The sequence below is a fragment of the Oncorhynchus kisutch genome, linkage group LG24, assembly GCF_002021735.2.
Source record: "Oncorhynchus kisutch isolate 150728-3 linkage group LG24, Okis_V2, whole genome shotgun sequence".
In the NCBI taxonomy this organism is placed as follows: domain Eukaryota; kingdom Metazoa; phylum Chordata; class Actinopteri; order Salmoniformes; family Salmonidae; genus Oncorhynchus; species Oncorhynchus kisutch.
In genome coordinates, this window is record NC_034197.2 from 39,920,521 (window position 1) to 39,945,601 (window position 25,081).

The 25,081-nt window shown below is 44.6% G+C and overlaps 1 protein-coding gene across 2 annotated transcripts in view; it reads left to right on the forward strand.

Moving 5' to 3' along the window:
- The window catches only part of LOC109875721 (sodium-dependent neutral amino acid transporter SLC6A17), a 53,890-nt gene that overhangs the window by 19,284 nt on the left and 9,525 nt on the right, over positions 1–25,081 (forward strand). For both annotated transcript variants that reach the window (XR_004205294.1, XM_031804174.1), the window contains exons 4-10: positions 2,367–2,496; positions 7,622–7,803; positions 10,985–11,095; positions 17,695–17,936; positions 23,620–23,812; positions 24,454–24,649; positions 24,910–25,069. Coding sequence is in view for 1 of the 2 variants with exons in the window: in XM_031804174.1 (XP_031660034.1) it covers positions 2,367–2,496; positions 7,622–7,803; positions 10,985–11,095; positions 17,695–17,936; positions 23,620–23,812; positions 24,454–24,649; positions 24,910–25,069 (1,214 nt within the window). In the remaining variant the exon portion in view is untranslated. The remainder of the gene's footprint in view (positions 1–2,366; positions 2,497–7,621; positions 7,804–10,984; positions 11,096–17,694; positions 17,937–23,619; positions 23,813–24,453; positions 24,650–24,909; positions 25,070–25,081) is intronic.

A 25,081-nucleotide genomic window follows, 5' to 3' on the forward strand; every position in this document is an offset into this window, starting at 1 on the left:
CCTGGGACAGTGAGGGTTGAGATAGGCTGGAAGTAACCTGGGACAGTGAGGGTTGAGATAGGCTGGATGTAACCTGGGACAGTGAGGGTTGAGATAGGCTGGATGTAACCTGGGACAGTGAGGGTTGAGATAGGCTGGAAGTAACCTGGGACAGTGAGGGTTGAGATAGGCTGGAAGTAACCTGGGACAGTGAGGGTTGAGATAGGCTAGATGTAACCTGGGACAGTGAGTGTTGACATAGGCTGGAAGTAACCTGGGACAGTGAGGGTTGAGATAGGCTAGATGTAACCTGGGACAGTGAGGGTTGAGATAGGCTGGATGTAACCTGGGAAAGTGAGGGTTGAGATAGGCTGGATGTAACCTGGGACAGTGAGGGTTGAGATAGGCTGTAAGTAACCTGGGACAGTGAGGGTTGAGATAGGCTAGATGTAACCTGGGACAGTGAGGGTTGAGATAGGCTGGAAGTAACCTGGGACAGTGAGGGTTGAGATAGGCTGGATGTAACCTGGGACAGTGAGGGTTGAGATAGGCTGGAAGTAACCTGGGATAGTGAGGGTTGAGATAGGCTAGATGTAACCTGGGACAGTGAGGGTTGAGATAGGCTGGATGTAACCTTGGACAGTGAGGGTTGAGATAGGCTGGATGTAACCTGGGACAGTGAGGGTTGAGATAGGCTGGAAGTAACCTGGGACAGTGAGGGTTGAGATAGGCTAGATGTAACCTGGGACAGTGAGGGTTGAGATAGGCTGGATGTAACCTGGGACAGTGAGGGTTGAGGCAGGCTGGATGTAACCTGGGACAGTGAGTGTTGAGATAGGCTGGATGTAACCTGGGACAGTGAGGGTTGAGATAGGCTGGAAGTAACCTGGGACAGTGAGGGTTGAGATAGGCTAGATGTAACCTGGGACAGTGAGGGTTGAGATAGGCTGGATGTAACCTGGGACAGTGAGGGTTGAGATAGGCTGGAAGTAACCTGGGACAGTGAGGGTTGAGATAGGCTGGAAGTAACCTGGGACAGTGAGGGTTGAGATAGGCTAGATGTAACCTGGGACAGTGAGGGTTGAGATAGACTGGAAGTAACCTGGGACAGTGAGGGTTGAGATAGGCTGGATGTAACCTGGGACAGTGAGGGTTGAGATAGGCTGGATGTAACCTGGGACAGTGAGGGTTGAGGCAGGCTGGATGTAACCTGGGACAGTGAGTGTTGAGATAGGCTGGATGTAACCTGGGACAGTGAGGGTTGAGATAGGCTAGATGTAACCTGGGACAGTGAGGGTCGAGATAGGCTGGATGTAACCTGGGACAGTGAGGGTTGAGATAGGCTGGAAGTAACCTGGGACAGTGAGGGTTGAAATAGGCTGGAAGTAACCTGGGACAGTGAGGGTTGAGATAGGCTAGATGTAACCTGGGACAGTGAGGGTTGAGATAGACTGGAAATAACCTGGGACAGTGAGGGTTGAGATAGGCTGGATGTGACACCAGGAGCTCCGCTCTGCTCTGGAGCTATAAATACATAGAGGCCTAGAACACACAGAGGACTTTAATTATTCAGAGAAACTTCAGCTGTGGTTTGCCTGAGTGTCTGAGAGTGAATCACAGAGAAAAGCCGATTCATATGATAGCATTTCCTGTGTAGCTTTCTGTTGGTCTTTGCGTATCGGCTAGGAAAGCCATATGTATGTGTAACCAGCTAGACGACACCACCGTTTGGTTGATGGAAACTCTGATATGCTATGGGTTTCCCAAAACCCAGCCCTATCACATAAAAACACAGCCCTATCACATAAAAACACACAGCCCTATCACATAAAACACAGCCCTATCACATAAAACACAGCCCTATCACATAAAAACACAGCCCTATCACATAAAACACAGCCCTATCACATAAAACACAGCCCTATCACATAAAACACAGCCCTATCACATAAATACACAGCCCTATCACATAAAACACAGCCCTATCACATAAAACACAGCCCTATCACATAAAAACACAGCCCTATCACATAAAAACACAGCCCTATCACATAAAAACACAGCCCTATCACATAAAACACAGCCCTATCACATAAAAACACAGCCCTATCACATAAAACCCAGCCCTATCACATAAAAACCCAGCCCTATCACATAAAAACACACAGCCCTATCACATAAAAACACAGCCCTATCACATAAAAACACAGCCCTATCACATAAAAACACAGCCCTATCACATAAAAACACAGCCCTATCACATAAAAACACAGCCCTATCACATAAAAAAACACACCACAAAACAAACATTGTAGTTTGAGCAATGACAGACATTTCTTGGAAGAACTAAGGATTTGTTTTACCTTTCTCTCTCTGTCTCTCTCCAGGTGTGTGGTTTCGTGGGCCTGTACTACAATGTGATCATCGGCTGGAGTATCTTCTACTTCTTCCAGTCCTTCCAGTACCCGCTGCCCTGGGCAGAGTGCCCAATCAGAGTGGTCAACGGGAGCCAAGCCAGTAAGGTCACACAAGCAGCACAGTTTAGAACAGTACAGCAAATGAGAACACAGCGAGACACAGCACAGCATCATGTAGTACAACACAGTACAGCATCCTGTAGTATAACACAGTACAGCATCATGTAGTATAACACAGAACATCATCAGAGTAGTAATCACTTCATATGACATCGCAGCACGTTATATGACATCATATCACTTCATATGACATCGCAGCACGTTATATTTATTTATTTTATTTTTATTTTACCTTTATTTAACCAGGTTAGGCTAGTTGAGAACACCTTTATTTAACCAGGTTAGGCTAGTTGAGAACACCTTTATTTAACCAGGTAGGCTAGTTGAGAACACCTTTATTTAACCAGGTAGGCTAGTTGAGAACACCTTTATTTAACCAGGTAGGCTAGTTGAGAACACCTTTATTTAACCAGGTAGGCCAGTTGAGAACACCTTTATTTAACCAGGTAGGCTAGTTGAGAACACCTTTATTTAACCAGGTAGGCTAGTTGAGAACACCTTTATTTAACCAGGTAGGCCAGTTGAGAACACCTTTATTTAACCAGGTAGGCTAGTTGAGAACACCTTTATTTAACCAGGTTAGGCTAGTTGAGAACACCTTTATTTAACCAGGTAGGCTAGTTGAGAACACCTTTATTTAACCAGGTTAGGCTAGTTGAGAACACCTTTATTTAACCAGGTAGGCTAGTTGAGAACACCTTTATTTAACCAGGTAGGCTAGTTGAGAACACCTTTATTTAACCAGGTAGGCTAGTTGAGAACACCTTTATTTAACCAGGTAGGCCAGTTGAGAACACCTTTATTTAACCAGGTAGGCTAGTTGAGAACACCTTTATTTAACCAGGTAGGCTAGTTGAGAACACCTTTATTTAACCAGGTAGGCCAGTTGAGAACACCTTTATTTAACCAGGTAGGCTAGTTGAGAACACCTTTATTTAACCAGGTTAGGCTAGTTGAGAACACCTTTATTTAACCAGGTAGGCTAGTTGAGAACACCTTTATTTAACCAGGTAGGCCAGTTGAGAACACCTTTATTTAACCAGGTAGGCTAGTTGAGAACACCTTTATTTAACCAGGTAGGCCAGTTGAGAACACCTTTATTTAACCAGGTAGGCTAGTTGAGAACACCTTTATTTAACCAGGTAGGCCAGTTGAGAACACCTTTATTTAACCAGGTAGGCCAGTTGAGAACACCTTTATTTAACCAGGTAGGCTAGTTGAGAACACCTTTATTTAACCAGGTTAGGCTAGTTGAGAACACCTTTATTTAACCAGGTAGGCTAGTTGAGAACACCTTTATTTAACCAGGTAGGCTAGTTGAGAACACCTTTATTTAACCAGGTAGGCCAGTTGAGAACACCTTTATTTAACCAGGTAGGCTAGTTGAGAACACCTTTATTTAACCAGGTAGGCTAGTTGAGAACACCTTTATTTAACCAGGTTAGGCTAGTTGAGAACACCTTTATTTAACCAGGTAGGCTAGTTGAGAACACCTTTATTTAACCAGGTAGGCTAGTTGAGAACACCTTTATTTAACCAGGTAGGCTAGTTGAGAACACCTTTATTTAACCAGGTAGGCTAGTTGAGAACACCTTTATTTAACCAGGTAGGCTAGTTGAGAACACCTTTATTTAACCAGGTAGGCTAGTTGTGAACACCTTTATTTAACCAGGTAGGCTAGTTGAGAACACCTTTATTTAACCAGGTAGGCTAGTTGAGAACACCTTTATTTAACCAGGTAGGCTAGTTGAGAACACCTTTATTTAACCAGGTAGGCTAGTTGAGAACACCTTTATTTAACCAGGTAGGCCAGTTGAGAACACCTTTATTTAACCAGGTAGGCCAGTTGAGAACACCTTTATTTAACCAGGTAGGCTAGTTGAGAACACCTTTATTTAACCAGGTAGGCCAGTTGAGAACACCTTTATTTAACCAGGTAGGCTAGTTGAGAACACCTTTATTTAACCAGGTAGGCTAGTTGAGAACACCTTTATTTAACCAGGTAGGCAAGTTGAGAACAAGTTCTCATTTACAATTGCGACCTGGCCAAGATAAAGCAAAGCAGTTCGACAGATAAAACGACACAGAGTTACACATGGAGTAAAAACAAACATACAGTCAATAATGCAGTATAAACAAGTCTATATACAATGTGAGCAAATGAGGTGAGAAGGGAGGTAAAGGCAAAAAAGGCCATGATGGCAAAGTAAATACAATATAGCAAGTAAAATACTGGAATGGTAGTTTTGCAATGGAAGAATGTGCAAAGTAGAAATAAAAAATAATGGGGTGCAAAGGAGCAAAATAAATAAATAAATTAAAATTAAATACAGTTGGGAAAGAGGTAGTTGTTTGGGCTAAATTATAGGTGGGCTATGTACAGGTGCAGTAATCTGTGAGCTGCTCTGACAGTTGGTGCTTAAAGCTAGTGAGGGAGATAAGTGTTTCCAGTTTCAGAGATTTTTGTAGTTCGTTCCAGTCATTGGCAGCAGAGAACTGGAAGGAGAGGCGGCCAAAGAAAGAATTGGTTTTGGGGGTGACTAGAGAGATATACCTGCTGGAGCGTGTGCTACAGGTGGGAGATGCTATGGTGACCAGCGAGCTGAGATAAGGGGGGACTTTACCTAGCAGGGTCTTGTAGATGACATGGAGCCAGTGGGTTTGGCGACGAGTATGAAGCGAGGGCCAGCCAACGAGAGCGTACAGGTCGCAATGGTGGGTAGTATATGGGGCTTTGGTGATAAAACGGATTGCACTGTGATAGACTGCATCCAATTTGCTGAGTAGGGTATTGGAGGCTATTTTGTAAATGACATCGCCAAAGTCGAGGATTGGTAGGATGGTCAGTTTTACAAGGGTATGTTTGGCAGCATGAGTGAAGGATGCTTTGTTGCGAAATAGGAAGCCAATTCTAGATTTAACTTTGGATTGGAGATGTTTGATATGGGTCTGGAAGGAGAGTTTACAGTCTAACCAGACACCTAAGTATTTGTAGTTGTCCACGTATTCTAAGTCAGAGCCGTCCAGAGTAGTGATGTTGGACAGGCGGGTAGGTGCAGGTAGCGATCGGTTGAAGAGCATGCATTTAGTTTTACTTGTATTTAAGAGCAATTGGAGGCCACGGAAGGAGAGTTGTATGGCATTGAAGCTTGCCTGGAGGGTTGTTAACACAGTGTCCAAAGAAGGGCCGGAAGTATACAGAATGGTGTCGTCTGCGTAGAGGTGGATCAGGGACTCACCAGCAGCAAGAGCGACCTCATTGATGTATACAGAGAAGAGAGTCGGTCCAAGAATTGAACCCTGTGGCACCCCCATAGAGACTGCCAGAGGTCCGGACAGCAGACCCTCCGATTTGACACACTGAACTCTATCAGAGAAGTAGTTGGTGAACCAGGCGAGGCAATCATTTGAGAAACCAAGGCTGTCGAGTCTGCCGATGAGGATATGGTGATTGACAGAGTCGAAAGCCTTGGCCAGATCAATGAATACGGCTGCACAGTAATGTTTCTTATCGATGGCGGTTAAGATATCGTTTAGGACCTTGAGCGTGGCTGAGGTGCACCCATGACCAGCTCTGAAACCGGATTGCATAGCAGAGAAGGTATGGTGAGATTCGAAATGGTCGGTAATCTGTTTGTTGACTTGGCTTTCGAAGACCTTAGAAAGGCACGGTAGGATAGATATAGGTCTGTAGCAGTTTGGGTCAAGAGTGTCCCCCCCTTTGAAGAGGGGGATGACCGCAGCTGCTTTCCAATCTTTGGGAATCTCAGACGACACGAAAGAGAGGTTGAACAGGCTAGTAATAGGGGTGGCAACAATTTCGGCAGATAATTTTAGAAAGAAAGGGTCCAGATTGTCTAGCCCGGCTGATTTGTAGGGGTCCAGATTTTGCAGCTCTTTCAGAACATCAGCTGAATGGATTTGGGAGAAGGAGAAATGGGGAAGGCTTGGGCGAGTTGCTGTTGGGGGTGCAGTGCTGTTGTCCGGGGTAGGAGTAGCCAGGTGGAACATCATATCACGTCATATAACATCACAGTACGTCATTAGACATCACAGTACGTCATATGACATCACAGCACGTCATATGACATCACAGCATATCATATGACATCACAGCACATCCTATGACATCACAGCGCATCATATGACATCACAGCACGTCATATGACATCACAGTACGTCATATGACATCACAGTACGTCATATGACATCACAGGACGTCATATGACATCACATCACGTCATATAACATCACAGCACGTCATATGACATCACAGCACGTCATATGACATCACAGCACGTCATATGACATCACAGCACGTCATATGACATCACAGCACGTCATATGACATCACAGGACGTCATATGACATCACATCATATAACATCACAGCACATCATATACCATGACATCATATAACATCACGGTACATAAATGTCAACCACTGTGCAGTACAGCGTGGCTGAGATCTTGGGTACAGCTGAATGCACCACACCACATTACATTTTGCTACATTGGCCTACTGTAGTTTTCCATTCACTCTGCCTGCTCAGTACTGTATAGTCAACAATACATTACATCAAATAATACGATGTTTTACTGTTATATATAGTGAACAGCTGGTAATCTGCTGGTTGAGCAGAGAGAGGATGAGGTGGGATGCAGTCAGAACAGAGCTGGGATGGCTCTATACTTAATCTGACCTAAGAGGGCAGGTGTGATGCTGCGTACTGTCAGGAGGTATGGCCCAGTCTCTGAGTACCCAGCATGCCCTGCGATGACAGCAGGCAGCACATAGCAATCCAGACAGAGTCAGGGACCTTACGTCAGCATTAGCACGCATTAGCTCTTCCATGTTAGCATGCTAGTCTTAGGTCCCACACTGACCTTATGTTAGCATGCTAGTCTTAGGTCCCACACTGACCTTATGTTAGCATGCTAGTCTTAGCTCCCACAGCGACCTCTATGCAGATATTAACTATGTATACTTCACAGCTGTATATTTCGTACTTTCTCCCCCCTCTTTGCACACTCCCATATCTCCCTCTCCCCTCCTATCTTCCCCCGTCTCCCTTCTCACCTCCCTCCCTCCGCCCCTCCCTCTAGTCATCGAGCCGGAGTGTGAAAAGTCTTCTGCCACCACCTACTTCTGGTACCGGCAAACCCTGAACATCACCAGCACCATCGAGGACAGCGGAGGCCTCAACTGGAGAATGACCCTGTCCCTGTTCGCCGCCTGGCTCATAGTCTGTCTGGCAGTGATCAAGGGTATCCAGTCATCTGGGAAGGTAACAGGCCGAGAGATATTATCTAGAATACTTTGGAAAGTATTCAGACGTTTTTATGTTACAGCCTAAAATCGAAATTCTAAAATCGATTAAATTTCTTCATGAATCTACACACAATACCCAACAATGAAAAAGGCAAGAATAGGTTTTTAGACATTTTCTAAAATGTATATATAAAATTTAAACTGAAATATCACATTTATATAGTAAGTATTCAGACCCTTTACTCAGTACTTTGTTGAAGCACCTTTTTGGCAGCGATTACAGCCTCGAGTCTTGGGTATGACGCTACAAGCTTGGCACACCTGTATTTGGGAAGTTTCTCCCATTCTTCTCTGCAGATCCTCTCAACCTCTGTTAGGTTGGATGGGGAGAGATGCTGCACAGCTATTTTCAGGTCTCTCAGAGATGTTTGATTGGGTTCAAGTCCGGGCTCTGGATGGGCCACTCAAGAACATTCAGAGACTTGTCCTGAAACCACTCCTAATTTGTCTTGGCTGTGTGCTTAGGGTCATTGTCCTGATGGAAGGTGAACCTTTGCCCCCGTCTGAGGTCCTGGGTGCTCTGAAGCAGGTTTTCATCAAGGATCTCTGTACTTTGCTCCATTCATTGTTCCCTCAGTCCTGACCTGTCTCCCAGTCCCTGCCGCTGAAAAACATTCCCACAGTATGATGCTGCCACCACCATGCTTCACCGTAGGGATGGTTCCAGGTTTCCTCCAGACCTGAGGCTTGGCATTCAAGCCAAAGAGTTCAATCTTGGTTTCATCAGACCAGAGAATGTTGTTTCTCATGGTCTGAGAGTCTTTAGGTGCCTTTTGGCAAACTCCAAGCGTGCTGTCATGTGGCCACTCTACCATAAAGGCCTGATTGGTGGAGTGCTGCAGAGATGGTTGTCCTGGAAGGCACTCCCATCTCCACAGAAGAAATCCGGTGCTTTCAGAGTGACCATTATGTTCTTGGTCACCTCCCTGACCAAGGTCCTTCTCCACTGATAGGTCAGTTTGGCTGGGCGGCCAGATATAGGAAGAGTCTTGGTGTTTCCAAACTTCTTCCATTTAAGAATTATTGAGACCATTGTGTTCTTGGGGACCTTCATTGGTGTAGAAATGTTTTGGTACCCTTCCCCAGATCTATGCCACGACCCAATTCTGTCTCGGAGCTCTACGGACAACTCCTTCGACCTCATGGCTTGGTTTTTGCTCTGACATGCACTGTCAACTGTGGGACCTTATATAGACAGGTGTGTGGCTTACCAAATCATGTCCAATCAATTGAATTTACCACAGGTAGACTCCAATCAAGTTGTAGATACATCTCAAGGATGATCAATGGAAACGGGATGTAACTGAGCTCAGAGTCTTATAGCAAAGGGTCTGATTACTGTTTTGTTTTTTTCGCTTTGTCATTATGGGTGGGGTATTGTGTGTAAATTGATGAGGATTTAATTGTATTTTTTTCATCAATTTTAGAATAAGGTTGTAAACGTAACTAATTGTGGAAAAAGTCAAAGGGTCTGAATACTTTCCAAGTGCACCACTGTATGACTGGAAAGGTACAGGGCCAGGGGCATTGTCTTCCCGAAAGATACTGTATGCTGTTGTAACATGATTCTATCTGTGGTAAGACAGTGGGGGGAGGGGTTACATCCAGGTTTAAGCGATCCACTCAGTTGTTATTACTGATTATTAAGTGTGCTGGAGTTTTGACTTTTTCAAATACAGATATTTTCCTATGGACTTTCTATGTGTAAAATACAGTAGGAAGAGATTCACATCTTGTCGTGTATAAGTATATTCATTTTCATGAGCATTTTTATACTGGCTGAACTGTGACATAGCCTATGGTGAGAAAGGCTAAAATGTTAAAGCACAAAATACTATCTTTGTATTATCTTGTGTTAAACAATAGTATCTTTGTATTATCTTGTGTTAAACAATAGTATCTTTGTATTATCTTGTGTTAAACAATAGTATCTTTGTATTATCTTGTGTTAAACAATAGTATCTTTGTATTATCTTGTGTTAAACAATTCTATATTTGTATTATCTTGTGTTAAACAATTCTATCTTTGTATTATCTTGTGTTAAACAATTCTATATTTGTATTATCTTGTGTCATGGGAAGGAAGCAAAATGAATGAGCTTAGTCTGAAGAGTCTAGCAGGCACAGTGTTGTTCGATAATATGTTGGCTGGCCAACAACTCCATTGCTGCTTCCCAAATGGTGACCTATTCCCTATATAGTGCACTACATTTAACCAGAGCCCTATGGTAGCGTATTCCCTATATAGTGCACTACTTTTGACCAGAGCCTTGGTCAAACTTGAGAATAGGGTGCCATTTGTGATTCAGCCTAACAAAGTGCTTTCATCTCAGTCCAAACAATGAGTCATGATCACAACACAACAATCCAATCCACATTTTGGAATAGAGAAATATATAACAAGTTCTGACAGTTTGTCTGGATTCGAAATAGCACCTTATTCCCTGTACACTGAGTACAAACATTATTAACACCCACAGTTGTGTCAAGTTGGCTGGATGTCCTTTGGGTGGTGGCCCATGTTGACTCCAATGTTTCCCACAGTTGTGTCAAGTTGTCTGGATGTCCTTTGTGTGGTGGATCATTCTTGATACACACGGGAACATGGAGCTATTATTCAACTATAAATTACCAAAGTTATGATAGATTGCCATAGAGTTTATGTTAATTACCCACATTTTGAAGATTTCCGGGAACTTTAGTAAACTTTAGTAAACTACGTGTGTGTGTGTGTGTGTGTGTGTGTGTGTGTGTGTGTGTGTGTGTGTGTGTGTGTGTGTGTGTGTGTGTGTGTGTGTGTGTGTGTGTGTGTGTGTTTGTGCATTGTTTGTGCGTTCATACCTCTGTATGCACGTGTGTATGCATGTGTCTGTCTCAGTGTCTCTGTCTGTTCGAAGCATCACAATATGGTCCCTCTTCACTGTGAGGCCAGACTAGTTTGAGGCAGTCTGGTAGTGTCCGTGGTAATGGCGTGGTGGTTTCCATGGTAACAGTGTGGTTGTGTCCATGGTAACAGTGTGGTGGTGACCAAGGTAACAGTGTGACGTGTGTACAGTCCTCTGTCTGTCGCCCCTCTCAGGTGATATACTTTATGACGGTGTGTGTGTGTGTGTGTGCGTGTGTTTTTCTCCTATCAGGTGATGTACTTCAGTTCTCTCTTCCCCTACGTGGTGTTGATCTGTTTCCTCGTCAGAGGCCTGATGCTCAAAGGATCTGTTGACGGCATCGCTCACATGTTCACCCCAAAGGTACACACACACACACACACCAAATGTACACACACACACACATTCACACACATTCACACTCAACTAAAGGTAAACACACACACACACCAAAGGTACACACACACATTCACACACACACACCAAAGGTACACACACACACACCAAATGTACACACACACACACACCGACACACACATTCACACACACACACACACACACACACACACACACACACACACACACACACACACACACACACACACACACACACACACACACACACACACACACCAAAGGTACACACACAGACAGACACACACATTCGCACTCACAACACCAAAGATAAATACACACACACCATCCTTTATCTGTGGTACTGAGAATTACAGCTCCACAGATTCAACTCACCTGCATGTTGTGTATCCGAAGGTACAACACAGCCATCCAACATCCAACACAGCCATCTAACATCCAACACAGCCATCTAACATCCAACACAGCCATCTAACATCCGACACAGCCATCTAACATCCGACACAGCCATCTAACATCCAACACAGCCATCTAACATCCAAGACAGCCATCTAACATCCAACACAGCCATCTAACATCCAACACAGCCATCTAACATCCAACAGAGCCATCTAACATCCAACACAGCCATCTAACATCCAACACAGCCATCTAACATCCAACACAGCCATCCAACATCCAACACAGCCATCTAACATCCAACACAGCCATCTGATATCCAACACAGCCATCTAACATCCAACACAGCCATCTAACATCCAACACAGCCATCTGATATCCAACACAGCCATCTGATATCCAACACAGCCATCCGATATCCAACACAGCCATCCGATATCCAACACAGCCATCCGATATCCAACACAGCCATCTGATATCCAACACAGCCATCTGATATCCAACACAGCCATCTAACATCCAACACAGCCATCCGATATCCAACACAGCCATCTAACATCCAACACAGCCATCCGATATCCAACACAGCCATCTAACATCCAACACAGCCATCTAACATACAACACAGCCATCCAACATCCAACACAGCCATCTAACATCCAACACAGCCATCTAACATCCAACACAGCCATCTGATATCCAACACAGCCATCTAACATCCAACACAGCCATCTGATATCCAACACAGCCATCTGATATCCAACACAGCCATCTGATATCCAACACAGCCATCTGATATCCAACACAGCCATCCGATATCCAACACAGCCATCTTATATCCAACACAGCCATCTAACATCCAACACAGCCATCCAACACAGCCATCTGATATCCAACACAGCCATCCGATGTCCAACACAGCCATCCGATATCCAACACAGCCATCCGATATTCAACACAGCCATCTGATATCCAACACAGCCATGCAACATCCAACGCAGCCATCCGATATCCAACACAGCCATCCGATATCCAACACATAACATCCAACACAGCCATCCAACATCCAACACAGCCATCCGATATCCAACACAGCCATCTGATATCCAACACATAACATCCAACACAGCCATCCAACATCCAACACAGCCATCTGATATCCAACACAGCCATCTGATATCCAACACAGCCATCCAACATCCAACACAGCCATCTGATATCCAACACATAACATCCAACACAGCCATCTGATATCCAACACAGCCATCTGATATCCAACACAGCCATCTGATATCCAACACAGCCATCCGATATCCAACACAGCCATCTGATATCCAACACAGCCATCCAACATCCAACACATAACATCCAAAACAGCCATCCAACATCCAACACAGCCATCCGATATCCAACACATAACATCCAACACAGCCATCCAACATCCAACACAGCCATCTGATATCCAACACAGCCATCTGATATCCAACACAGCCATCCAACATCCAACACAGCCATCTGATATCCAACACATAACATCCAACACAGCCATCTGATATCCAACACAGCCATCTGATATCCAACACAGCCATCTGATATCCAACACAGCCATCTGATATCCAACACAGCCATCTTATATCCAACACAGCCATCTAACATCCAACACAGCCATCCAACACAGCCATCTGATATCCAACACAGCCATCCGATATCCAACACAGCCATCTGATATCCAACACAGCCATCTGATATCCATCACAGCCATCCAACATCCAACACAGCCATCTGATATCCAACACATAACATCCAACACAGCCATCTGATATCCAACACAGCCATCTGATATCCAACACAGCCATCCAATATCCAACACAGCCATCTGATATCCAACACAGCCATCCAACATCCAACACATAACATCCAACACAGCCATCCAACATCCAATACAGCCATCCGATATCCAACACATAACATCCAACACAGCCATCCAACATCCAACACAGCCATCTGATATCCAACACAGCCATCTGATATCCAACACAGCCATCTAACATCCAACACAGCCATCCGATATCCAACACAGCCATCTAACATCCAACACAGCCATCCGATATCCAACACAGCCATCTAACATCCAACACAGCCATCTAACATACAACACAGCCATCCAACATCCAACACAGCCATCTAACATCCAACACAGCCATCTAACATCCAACACAGCCATCTGATATCCAACACAGCCATCTAACATCCAACACAGCCATCTGATATCCAACACAGCCATCTGATATCCAACACAGCCATCTGATATCCAACACAGCCATCTGATATCCAACACAGCCATCTGATATCCAACACAGCCATCTTATATCCAACACAGCCATCTAACATCCAACACAGCCATCCAACACAGCCATCTGATATCCAACACAGCCATCCGATGTCCAACACAGCCATCCGATATCCAACACAGCCATCCGATATTCAACACAGCCATCTGATATCCAACACAGCCATGCAACATCCAACGCAGCCATCCGATATCCAACACAGCCATCCGATATCCAACACATAACATCCAACACAGCCATCCAACATCCAACACAGCCATCCGATATCCAACACAGCCATCTGATATCCAACACATAACATCCAACACAGCCATCCAACATCCAACACAGCCATCTGATATCCAACACAGCCATCTGATATCCAACACAGCCATCCAACATCCAACACAGCCATCTGATATCCAACACATAACATCCAACACAGCCATCTGATATCCAACACAGCCATCTGATATCCAACACAGCCATCCGATATCCAACACAGCCATCTGATATCCAACACAGCCATCCAACATCCAACACATTACATCCAAAACAGCCATCCAACATCCAACACAGCCATCCGATATCCAACACATAACATCCAACACAGCCATCCAACATCCAACACAGCCATCTGATATCCAACACAGCCATCTGATATCCAACACAGCCATCCAACATCCAACACAGCCATCTGATATCCAACACATAACATCCAACACAGCCATCTGATATCCAACACAGCCATCTGATATCCAACACAGCCATCTGATATCCAACACAGCCATCTGATATCCAACACAGCCATCTGATATCCAACACAGCCATCCGATATCCAACACAGCCATCTTATATCCAACACAGCCATCTAACATCCAACACAGCCATCCAACACAGCCATCTGATATCCAACACAGCCATCCGATATCCAACACAGCCATCTGATATCCAACACAGCCATCTGATATCCATCACAGCCATCCAACATCCAACACAGCCATCTGATATCCAACACATAACATCCAACACAGCCATCTGATATCCAACACAGCCATCTGATATCCAACACAGCCATCCAATATCCAACACAGCCATCTGATATCCAACACAGCCATCCAACATCCAACACATAACATCCAACACAGCCATCCAACATCCAACACAGCCATCCGATATCCAACACATAACATCCAACACAGCCATCCAACATCCAACACAGCCATCTGATATCCAACACAGCCATCTGATATCCAACACAGCCATCTGATATCCAACACAGCCATCCGATATCCAACACAGCCATCTTATACCCAACACAGCCATCTAACATCCAACACAGCCATCCAACACAGCCATCTGATATCCAACACAGCCATCCGATATCCAACACAGCCATCCGATATCCAACACAGCCATCCGATATTCAACACAGCCATCTGATATCCAACACAGCCATGCAACATCCAACGCAGCCATCTGATATCCAACACAGCCATCCGATATCCAACACATAACATCCAACACAGCCATCCAACATCCAACACAGCCATCCGATATCCAACACAGCCATCTGATATCCAACACATAACATCCAACACAGCCGTCCAACATCCAACACAGCCATCTGATATCCAACACAGCCATCTGATATCCAACACAGCCATCCAACATCCAACACAGCCATCTGATATCCAACACATAACATCCAACACAGCCATCTGATATCCAACACAGCCATCTGATATCCAACACCGCCATCCGATATCCAACACAGCCATCTGATATCCAACACAGCCATCTGATATCCAACACAGCCATCCAACATCCAACACAGCCATCTGATATCCAACACATAACATCCAACACAGCCATCTGATATCCAACACAGCCATGCAACATCCAACGCAGCCATCTGATATCCAACACAGCCATCCGATATCCAACACATAACATCCAACACAGCCATCCAACATCCAACACAGCCATCCGATATCCAACACAGCCATCTGATATCCAACACATAACATCCAACACAGCCATCCAACATCCAACACAGCCATCTGATATCCAACACAGCCATCTGATATCCAACACATAACATCCAACACAGCCATCTGATATCCAACACAGCCATCTGATATCCAACACAGCCATCTGATATCCAACACAGCCATCTGATATCCAACACAGCCATCCAACATCCAACACATAACATCCAACACAGCCATCCAACATCCAACACAGCCATCCGATATCCAACACATAACATCCAACACAGCCATCCAACATCCAACACAGCCATCCAACATCCAACACATAACATCCAACACAGCCATCCAACATCCAACACAGCCATCCGATATCCAACACATAACATCCAACACAGCCATCCAACATCCAACACAGCCATCTGATATCCAACACATAACATCCAACACAGCCATCCAACATCCAACACAGCCATCCGATATCCAACACAGCCATCTGATATCCAACACAGCCATCCGATATCCAACACAGCCATCCGATATCCAACACAGCCATTTTATATCCAACACAGCCATCTGATATCCAACACAACCATCCGATATCCAACACAGCCATCTAATATCCAACACAGCCATCCAACACAGCCATCCGATATCCAACACAGCCATTCGGCATCCAACACAGCCATCCAGCACTATCTCCGACTCCTTCTCAAACACAGGGCTACGGCTGTCATCACACTCAGACTAGAGAGCGGCTGTCATCACACTCAGACTAGAGGGCGGCTGTCATCACACTCAGACTAGAGAGCGGCTGTCATCACACTCAGACTAGAGAGCGGCTGTCATCACACTCAGACTAGAGAGCGGCTGTCATCACACTCAGACTAGAGAGCGGCTGTCATCACACTCAGACTAGAGAGCATTGGTACAGAGCATCACATTCTGAGAGGAGAGAAAGGTTTCCTTATATGGCAGTGCGGCAGGGTAGCCTAGTGGTTAGAGCGGACTAGTAACCGAAAGGTTGCAAGTTTGAATCCCCGAGCTGACAAGGTACAAATCTGTCGTTCTGCCCCTGAACAGGCAGTTAACCCACTGTTCCTAGGCTGTCATTGACAATAAGAATTTGTTCTTAACTGACTTGCCTAGTAAAATAAAAAAAAAGTTAGAGTCACAGGGCAGTGTCTGTCTGTTTGTCTGTCTGGACTGGATTCTATGTAGGGAAACTCTAGTCTCAGGGCACTGTCTGTTTGTCTGTCTGGACTGGATTCTATGTAGGGAAACTCTAGTCTCAGGGCACTGTCTGTTTGTCTGTCTGGACTGGATTCTATGTAGGGAAACTCTAGTCTCAGGGCACTGTCTGTTTGTCTGTCTGGACTGGATTCTATGTAGGGAAACTCTAGTCTCAGGGCACTGTCTGTTTGTCTGTCTGGACTGGATTCTATGTAGGGAAACTCTAGTCTCAGGGCACTGTCTGTTTGTCTGTCTGGACTGGATTCTATGTAGGGAAACTCTAGTCTCAGGGCTGTGTTTGTTTTGCAGTCTTTTGTTCCTCTTGCATCCCATTCTTTGCAGGGATAGGAACGTTGATCCTCACTCTTAGATAGCTAGATAGAGGAGTGTTTTAGTGAAAAATTTTCTTTGAATGACACTCAACCATAATTCATGTATTCAATGCCTCCGTGCTGGATGTCTGGATCCTTAGAGTGACGTCAGACTGAAAGTGTGAAATTGTGGTTGTTGTCTCCCTCCAATGGCTGACTTAGGTACTCGCACTAGATAATGTCTTACTCCTCTTGTTAAGTGCAAAAGGACAGGCCATGATTGTGTGGAACATTACATAGTTACCTCTGACCTCTAACCCCAGTTGGAGAAGATGCTGGAGCCCCAGGTATGGAGGGAGGCAGCCACCCAGGTGTTCTTCGCTCTGGGCCTGGGGTTCGGCGGGGTCATAGCCTTCTCCAGCTACAACAAGCGGGACAACAACTGTCACTTTGACGCAGCGCTGGTCTCTATCATCAACTTCATCACCTCCATCCTGGCTACGCTGGTGGTGTTCGCCGTGCTGGGGTTCAAGGCCAACATCATGAACGAGAAATGTGTTGTGGAGTGAGTATATCTAGCCCAGATATGTTTGTGCTGTCTTCTAGAGTTAATCTACTGTATAACCAGTCGTTCCTCTTGAATATTGACTTAATATGATGTGTTTTTTGGCAGGGTTGGGGAGTAATGTATTACATGTAATCTGTTACATGTAAGGGATTACAAAAAAAAAAACGGTAACTGTAATCCGTTATGTTACCTGCAAAAATATTCTAATCAGATTACAGATACTTTTGAAAAACTAGATGATTACTTCGAGAATTACTTTTAAATTCAGAAAGGATGTTTGGGAAAAAAAATCTTTGACCCTTCTCTGTTTTCTCAATGACATTCAAATCAGCATTGAAAAAAGGAACAAGTTTAAATTTGTTCCACCTGAGCGAGTCTGACCACAAGTCAGAGACCACTATGATGTCAGAGACCACTATGATGTCAGAGACCACTATGATGTCAGAGACCACAAGTCAGAGACCACTATGATGTCAGAGACCACAAGTCAGAGACCACTATGATGTCAGAGACCACAAGTCAGAGACCACTATGATGTCAGAGACCACAAGTCAGAGACCACTATGATGTCAGAGACCACTATGATGTCAGAGACCACTATGATGTCAGAGACCACAAGTCAGAGACCACTATGATGTCAGAGACCACTATGATGTCAGAGACCACTATGATGTCAGAGACCACTATGATGTCAGAGACCACAAGTCAGAGACCACTATGATGTCAGAGACCACTATGATGTCAGAGACCACTATGATGTCAGAGACCACTATGATGTCAGAGACCACAAGTCAGAGACCACTATGATGTCAGAGACCACTATGATGTCAGAGACCACTATGATGTCAGAGACCACTACGGTGTCAGAGACCACAAGTCAGAGACCACTATGATGTCAGAGACCACTATGATGTCAGAGACCACTATGATGTCAGAGACCACTATGGTGTCAGAGACCACTATGATGTCAGAGACCACTATGATGTCAGAGACCACTATGATGTCAGAGACCACTATGATGTCAGAGACCACTATGATGTCAGAGACCACTATGATGTCAGAGACCACTATGATGTCAGAGACCACTACGGTGTCAGAGACCACTATGATGTCAGAGACCACTACGGTGTCAGAGACCACTATGATGTCAGAGACCACTATGATGTCAGAGACCACTACGGTGTCAGAGACCACTATGATGTCAGAGACCACAAGTCAGAGACCACTATGATGTCAGAGACCACAAGTCAGAGACCACTATGATGTCAGAGACCACTATGATGTCAGAGACCACTATGATGTCAGAGACCACTACGGTGTCAGAGACCACTATGATGTCAGAGACCACTATGATGTCAGAGACCACTACGGTGTCAGAGACCACTATGATGACACACCAAATGTGTTTGATGGATCGCGGGAAAAGAGCAGGAATAGGCTTTTGTAGGCTACAATCCAAGTTAATGTCTTCCAATGGTGCGACTGCTAGCGGCAACCAAAGATTATACAATTTGAATAAATGCTTGAAGTTAAGAATGACAGCAGTGGTGTAGACTATGGCGATACGGATATCACTTATTATTGATATCTACATAGCATAGAGCATTGATGTGAATCATACTGCTGCTCTCTCATTTAGCTATTTGAGCCTTATGCATTGTGGTTGTTACGGATGGCTGTTCACAAATCTAAATGTGTATTTGAACCCAATAATGGTTTGAATTCAAGAAGTTTAAGATGCCTATCGATAATTGTTTTTGAAACCAGTGGACAGCCAGTGAAAAATGCTCTCTTGCGACAGCTGCATAGTGCGGATCCCAGCCTATGGGATAACAGCTGCATAGTGCGGATCCCAGCCTATGGGATAACAGCTGCATAGTGCAGACCCCAGCCTATGGGATAACAGCTGCATAGTGCAGATCCCAGCCTATGGGATAACCGCTGCATAGTGCAGATCCCAGCCTATGGGATAACAGCTGCATAGTGTGGATCCCAGCCTATGGGCTAACAGCTGCATAGTGTGGATCCCAGCCTATGGGATAACAGCTGCATAGTGTGGATCCCAGCCTATGGGATAACAGCTGCATAGTGCGGATCCCAGCCTATGGGATAACAGCTGCATAGTGTGGATCCCAGCCTATGGGATAACAGCTGCATAGTGTGGATCCCAGCCTATGGGATAACAGCTGCATAGTGTGGATCCCAGCCTATGGGATAACAGCTGCATAGTGTGGATCCCAGCCTATGGGATAACAGCTGCATAGTGTGGATCCCAGCCTATGGGATAACAGCTGCATAGTGCAGATCCCAGCCTATGGGATAACAGCTGCATAGTGTGGATCCCAGCCTATGGGCTAACAGCTGCATAGTGTGGATCCCAGCCTATGGGATAACAGCTGCATAGTGTGGATCCCAGCCTATGGGATAACAGCTGCATAGTGTGGATCCCAGCCTATGGGATAACAGCTGCATAGTGTGGATCCCAGCCTATGGGATAACAGCTGCATAGTGTGGATCCCAGCCTATGGGATAACAGCTGCATAGTGCGGATCCCAGCCTATGGGATAACAGCTGCATAGTGCGGATCCCAGCCTATGGGATAACAGCTGCATAGTGCGGATCCCAGCCTATGGGATAACAGCTGCATAGTGCAGATCCCAGCCTATGGGATAACAGCTGCATAGTGCAGATCCCAGCCTATGGGATAACAGCTGCATAGTGTGGATCCCAGCCTATGGGATAACAGCTGCATAGTGTGGATCCAGCCTATGGGATAACAGCTGCATAGTGTGGATCCAGCCTATGGGATGTCAGCTGCATAGTGTGGATCCCAGCCTATGGGCTAACAGCTGCATAGTGTGGATCCCAGCCTATGGGATAACAGCTGCATAGTGTGGATCCCAGCCTATGGGATAACAGCTGCATAGTGTGGATCCCAGCCTATGGGATAACAGCTGCATAGTGTGGATCCCAGCCTATGGGATAACAGCTGCATAGTGTGGATCCCAGCCTATGGGATAACAGCTGCATAGTGTGGATCCCAGCCTATGGGATAACAGCTGCATAGTGTGGATCCCAGCCTATGGGATAACAGCTGCATAGTGTGGATCCCAGCCTATGGGATAACAGCTGCATAGTGTGGATCCCAGCCTATGGGATAACAGCTGCATAGTGTGGATCCCAGCCTATGGGATAACAGCTGCATAGTGTGGATCCCAGCCTATGGTATAACAGCTGCATCTAATTCATGCTGATAAAAAGGCCTAATGGACACATGCTCAAACTTGTACACGTTTTATAAACTTAAAGGGGCAATCTGTAGTTGCTACATCCATTTTTTGACTTATAAATTATATATATATATAAATATACAGTTGAAGTCGGACGTTTACATACACCTTAGGCAAATACATTTAAAGTCCGTTTTTCACAATTCCTGACATTTAATCCTAGTAAAATTCCCTGTTTTAGGTCAGTTAGGATCACCACTTTATTTTAAGAATGTGTAATGTCAGAATAATAGTAGAGAGAATTATTTATTTCAGCTTTTTTTCATCACATTCCCAGTGGGTCAGAAGTTTACATACACTCAATTAGTATTTGGTAGCATTGCCTTTAAATTGTAGAACTTGGGTCAAATGTTTTGGGGAGCCTTCCACAAGCTACCCACAATAACTTGGTTGAATTTTAGCCCATTCCTCCTGACAGAGCTGGTGTAACTGAGTCAGGTTTGTAGGCCTCCTTGCTCACACACACTGTATCAGTTCTGTCCACAAATTTTCTATAGGATTGAGGTCAGGGCTTTGTGATGGCCACTCCAATACCTTGACTTTGTTGTCAACTTTGGAAGTATGCTTGGGGTCATTGTCCATTTGGAAGACCCATTTGCGACCAAGCTTTACCTTCCTGAGTGATGTCTTGAGATGTTGCTTCAATATATCCACATCATTTCCATCCCTCATGATGCCATCTGTGAAGTGCACCTGTTCCTCCTGCAGCAAAGCACCCCCACAACATGATGCTGCCTCCCTTGTGCTGCACGGTTGGGATGGTGTTCTTCGGCTTGCAAACATAACGATGGTCATTATGGCCAAACAGTTCTATTTTTGTTTCATCAAACCAGAGGACATTTCTCCAAAAAGTACAATCTTTGACCCCATGTGCAGTTGCAAACCAGACTGGCTTCTTTATGGAGGTTTTGGAGCAGAGGCTTCTTCCTTGCCTATCGGCCTTTCAGGTTATGTCGATATAGGACCCGTTTTACTGTGGATATAGATACTTTTGTACCTGTTTCCTCCAGCATCTTCACAAGGTCCTTTGCTGTTGTTCTGGGATTGATTTGCACTTTTTGCAGCAAAGTACATTCATCTCTAGGAGACAGAACATGTCTCCTTCCTGAGCGGTATGATGGCTGCGTGGTCCCATGGTGTTTATACTTGCGTACTATTGTTTGTACAGATGAACGTGGTACCTTCAGGCATTTGGAAATTGCTCACAAGGATGAACCAGACTTGTGGAGGTCTACAATTTTTTTTCCTGAGGTCTTGGCTGATTTCTTTTGATTTTCCCATGATGTCAAGCAAAGAGACAATGAGTTTGAAGGTAGCCCTTGAAATACATCCACAGGTACACCTCCAATTGACTCAAATGATGTCAATTAGCCTATCAGAAGCTTCTAAAACCATAGCATTATTTTCTGGAATTTTCCAAGCTGTTTAAAGGCACAGTCAACTTAGTGTATGTAAACTTCTGACCCACTGAAATTGTGATACAGTGAATTATAAGTGAGATAATCTGTGTGTAAACATGTAAAATGACTCGTGTCGTACACAAAGTAGATGTCTTAACCGACTTACCAAAACTATAGTTTGTTAACAAGAAATTAGTGGAGTGGTTGAAAAACAAGTTTTAACGACTCCAACCTAAGTGTATGTAAACTTCAGACTTAAACTGTGTATATATACACTACCGGTCAAAAGTTTTAGAACACCTACTCATTCAAGGGTTTTTTCTTTATTTCTACATTGTAGAATAATAGTGAAGACTTCAAAACTATGAAATAACACATATAGAATCATGTAATAACCAGAAAAGTGTTAAACAAATGTAAATATATTTTATATTTGAGATTCTTCAAAGGAGCCACCCGTTGCCTTGATGACAGCTTTGCACACTCTTGGCATTCTCTCAACCAGCTTCATGAGCTACTCACCTGGAATGCATTTCAATTAACAGGTGTGCCTTGTTAAAAGTTAATTTGTCAAATTTCTTTCCTTCTTAATGTGTTTTGACAAGGTAGCGGTGGTATACAGAAGAGAGCCCTATTTGGTGAAAGACAAGTCCATATTCTGGCAAGAACAGCTCAAATAAGCAGAGAAACGACAGTCCATCATTACTTTAAGACATGAAGGTCAATCAATACAGAACATTTCAAGAACTTTTAACCTTTAACCTTTCTTCAAGTGCAGTCACAAAAACCCTCAAGCGCCAAACTCTAATAATTTTGTCAAGCTCAAATAGCTTAACCAACCATCTATTGTCATTGTAAAATAGAGTCAATCTTTTTCAGCACTATCCCCACCCACTTTCCTACCTGTTACTATGAATGCAGCTAGATGAAATCACTATCTCACAATTAACACTAATACTTTCCTCCTCTCCGCTCTCCTCCTTTCTACAGGAATGGTGAGAAGATCCTAGGTTACCTGAACACAGGTGTGTTGAGCCATGATCTGATCCCTCCCCATGTCAACTTCTCTCACCTGTCAGCTGTGGACTATCAGGAGATGTATGGAGTGATCAAGACTGTCAGGGAGGACAGCTTCAGTCAGCTTGGACTGGACCCCTGTATACTGGAGGACGAACTCAACAAGGTATGTTGGGTCTGGACCCCGTATACTGGAGGACGAAATCAACAAGGTATGTTGGGTCTGGACCCCGTATACTGGAGGACGAAATCAACAAGGTATGTTGGATCTGGACCCCTGTATACTGGAGGATGAACTCAACAAGGTATGTTGGGTCTGGACCCCTGTATACTGGAGGTCAAACTCATCAAGGTATGTTGGGTCTGGACCCCTGTATACTGTAGGATGAAATCAACAAGGTATATTGGGTCTGGACCCCTGTATACTGGAGGTCAAACTCAACAAGGTATGTTGGGACTGGACCCCATATACTGGAGGTCAAACTCAACCAGGTATGTTGGTCTGATTTGGTTTAGAGGTGAATTATTTAATTTATTTTACATTTTCACAAGAAATATATATTTTTTTGTGGCCTTTGATGTAAATCTATAGTCCTGATTATTTGAGTCCTGCTTTCGGTCTGGGGAACAAGCCTATAAAGTAGAGATTTCATACTCTTATCAACACCCAAAGCACTTCCAACATCATCTACAACCACTTTTAGATTGAAAACAGTCGTCTCATTATATGAAGTGAAATACAGTGAAGACACATGGATAAAACATCTCTCTTTCCTCATCTCTTTCCCTCCCTCTCTCTTTCTCTAGGCAGTGCAGGGAACAGGCCTGGCCTTCATCGCCTTCACTGAGGCCATGACCCACTTCCCTGCCTCTCCCTTCTGGTCTGTCATGTTCTTCTTCATGCTGATTAACCTGGGGCTGGGATCCATGATCGGCACCATGACAGGGATCACCACACCTGTACTGGACGCCTTCCCCAAGATCCGCAAGGAGTTCCTCTGTGGTGAGGCTTCTATTGGTTGTTTGGATGATTCTCTATCAGTCAGAAGTCAAAGGTCAGCCAATGGCTGTTGAAAGAGACTATATGTTGTAGGCCTTACTTTGAATTGGTAAGCATCCGAAATGTAGTCATATAAACAGCCTGACGTCTTTCTTTCTCTAGTCCTCCTCTCTCAGTAGGCAGTTGCATCGTAGTCTTATTCTGTGGTCTGTAGGTATGATTATTAATGTTTCCTCCTCCTCTTCCTCCTCCCTCCTTCTCAGTTGGTTGTTGCATTGTGGCGTTCTTCTGTGGCCTGCTGTTCGTCCAGCGCTCCGGGAACTACTTTGTGACCATGTTTGATGACTACTCAGCTGGCCTGCCTCTCACTGTGGTGGTTATGCTGGAGAATATATCTGTGGCCTGGATCTACGGCACCAAGAGGTACTGGATGCG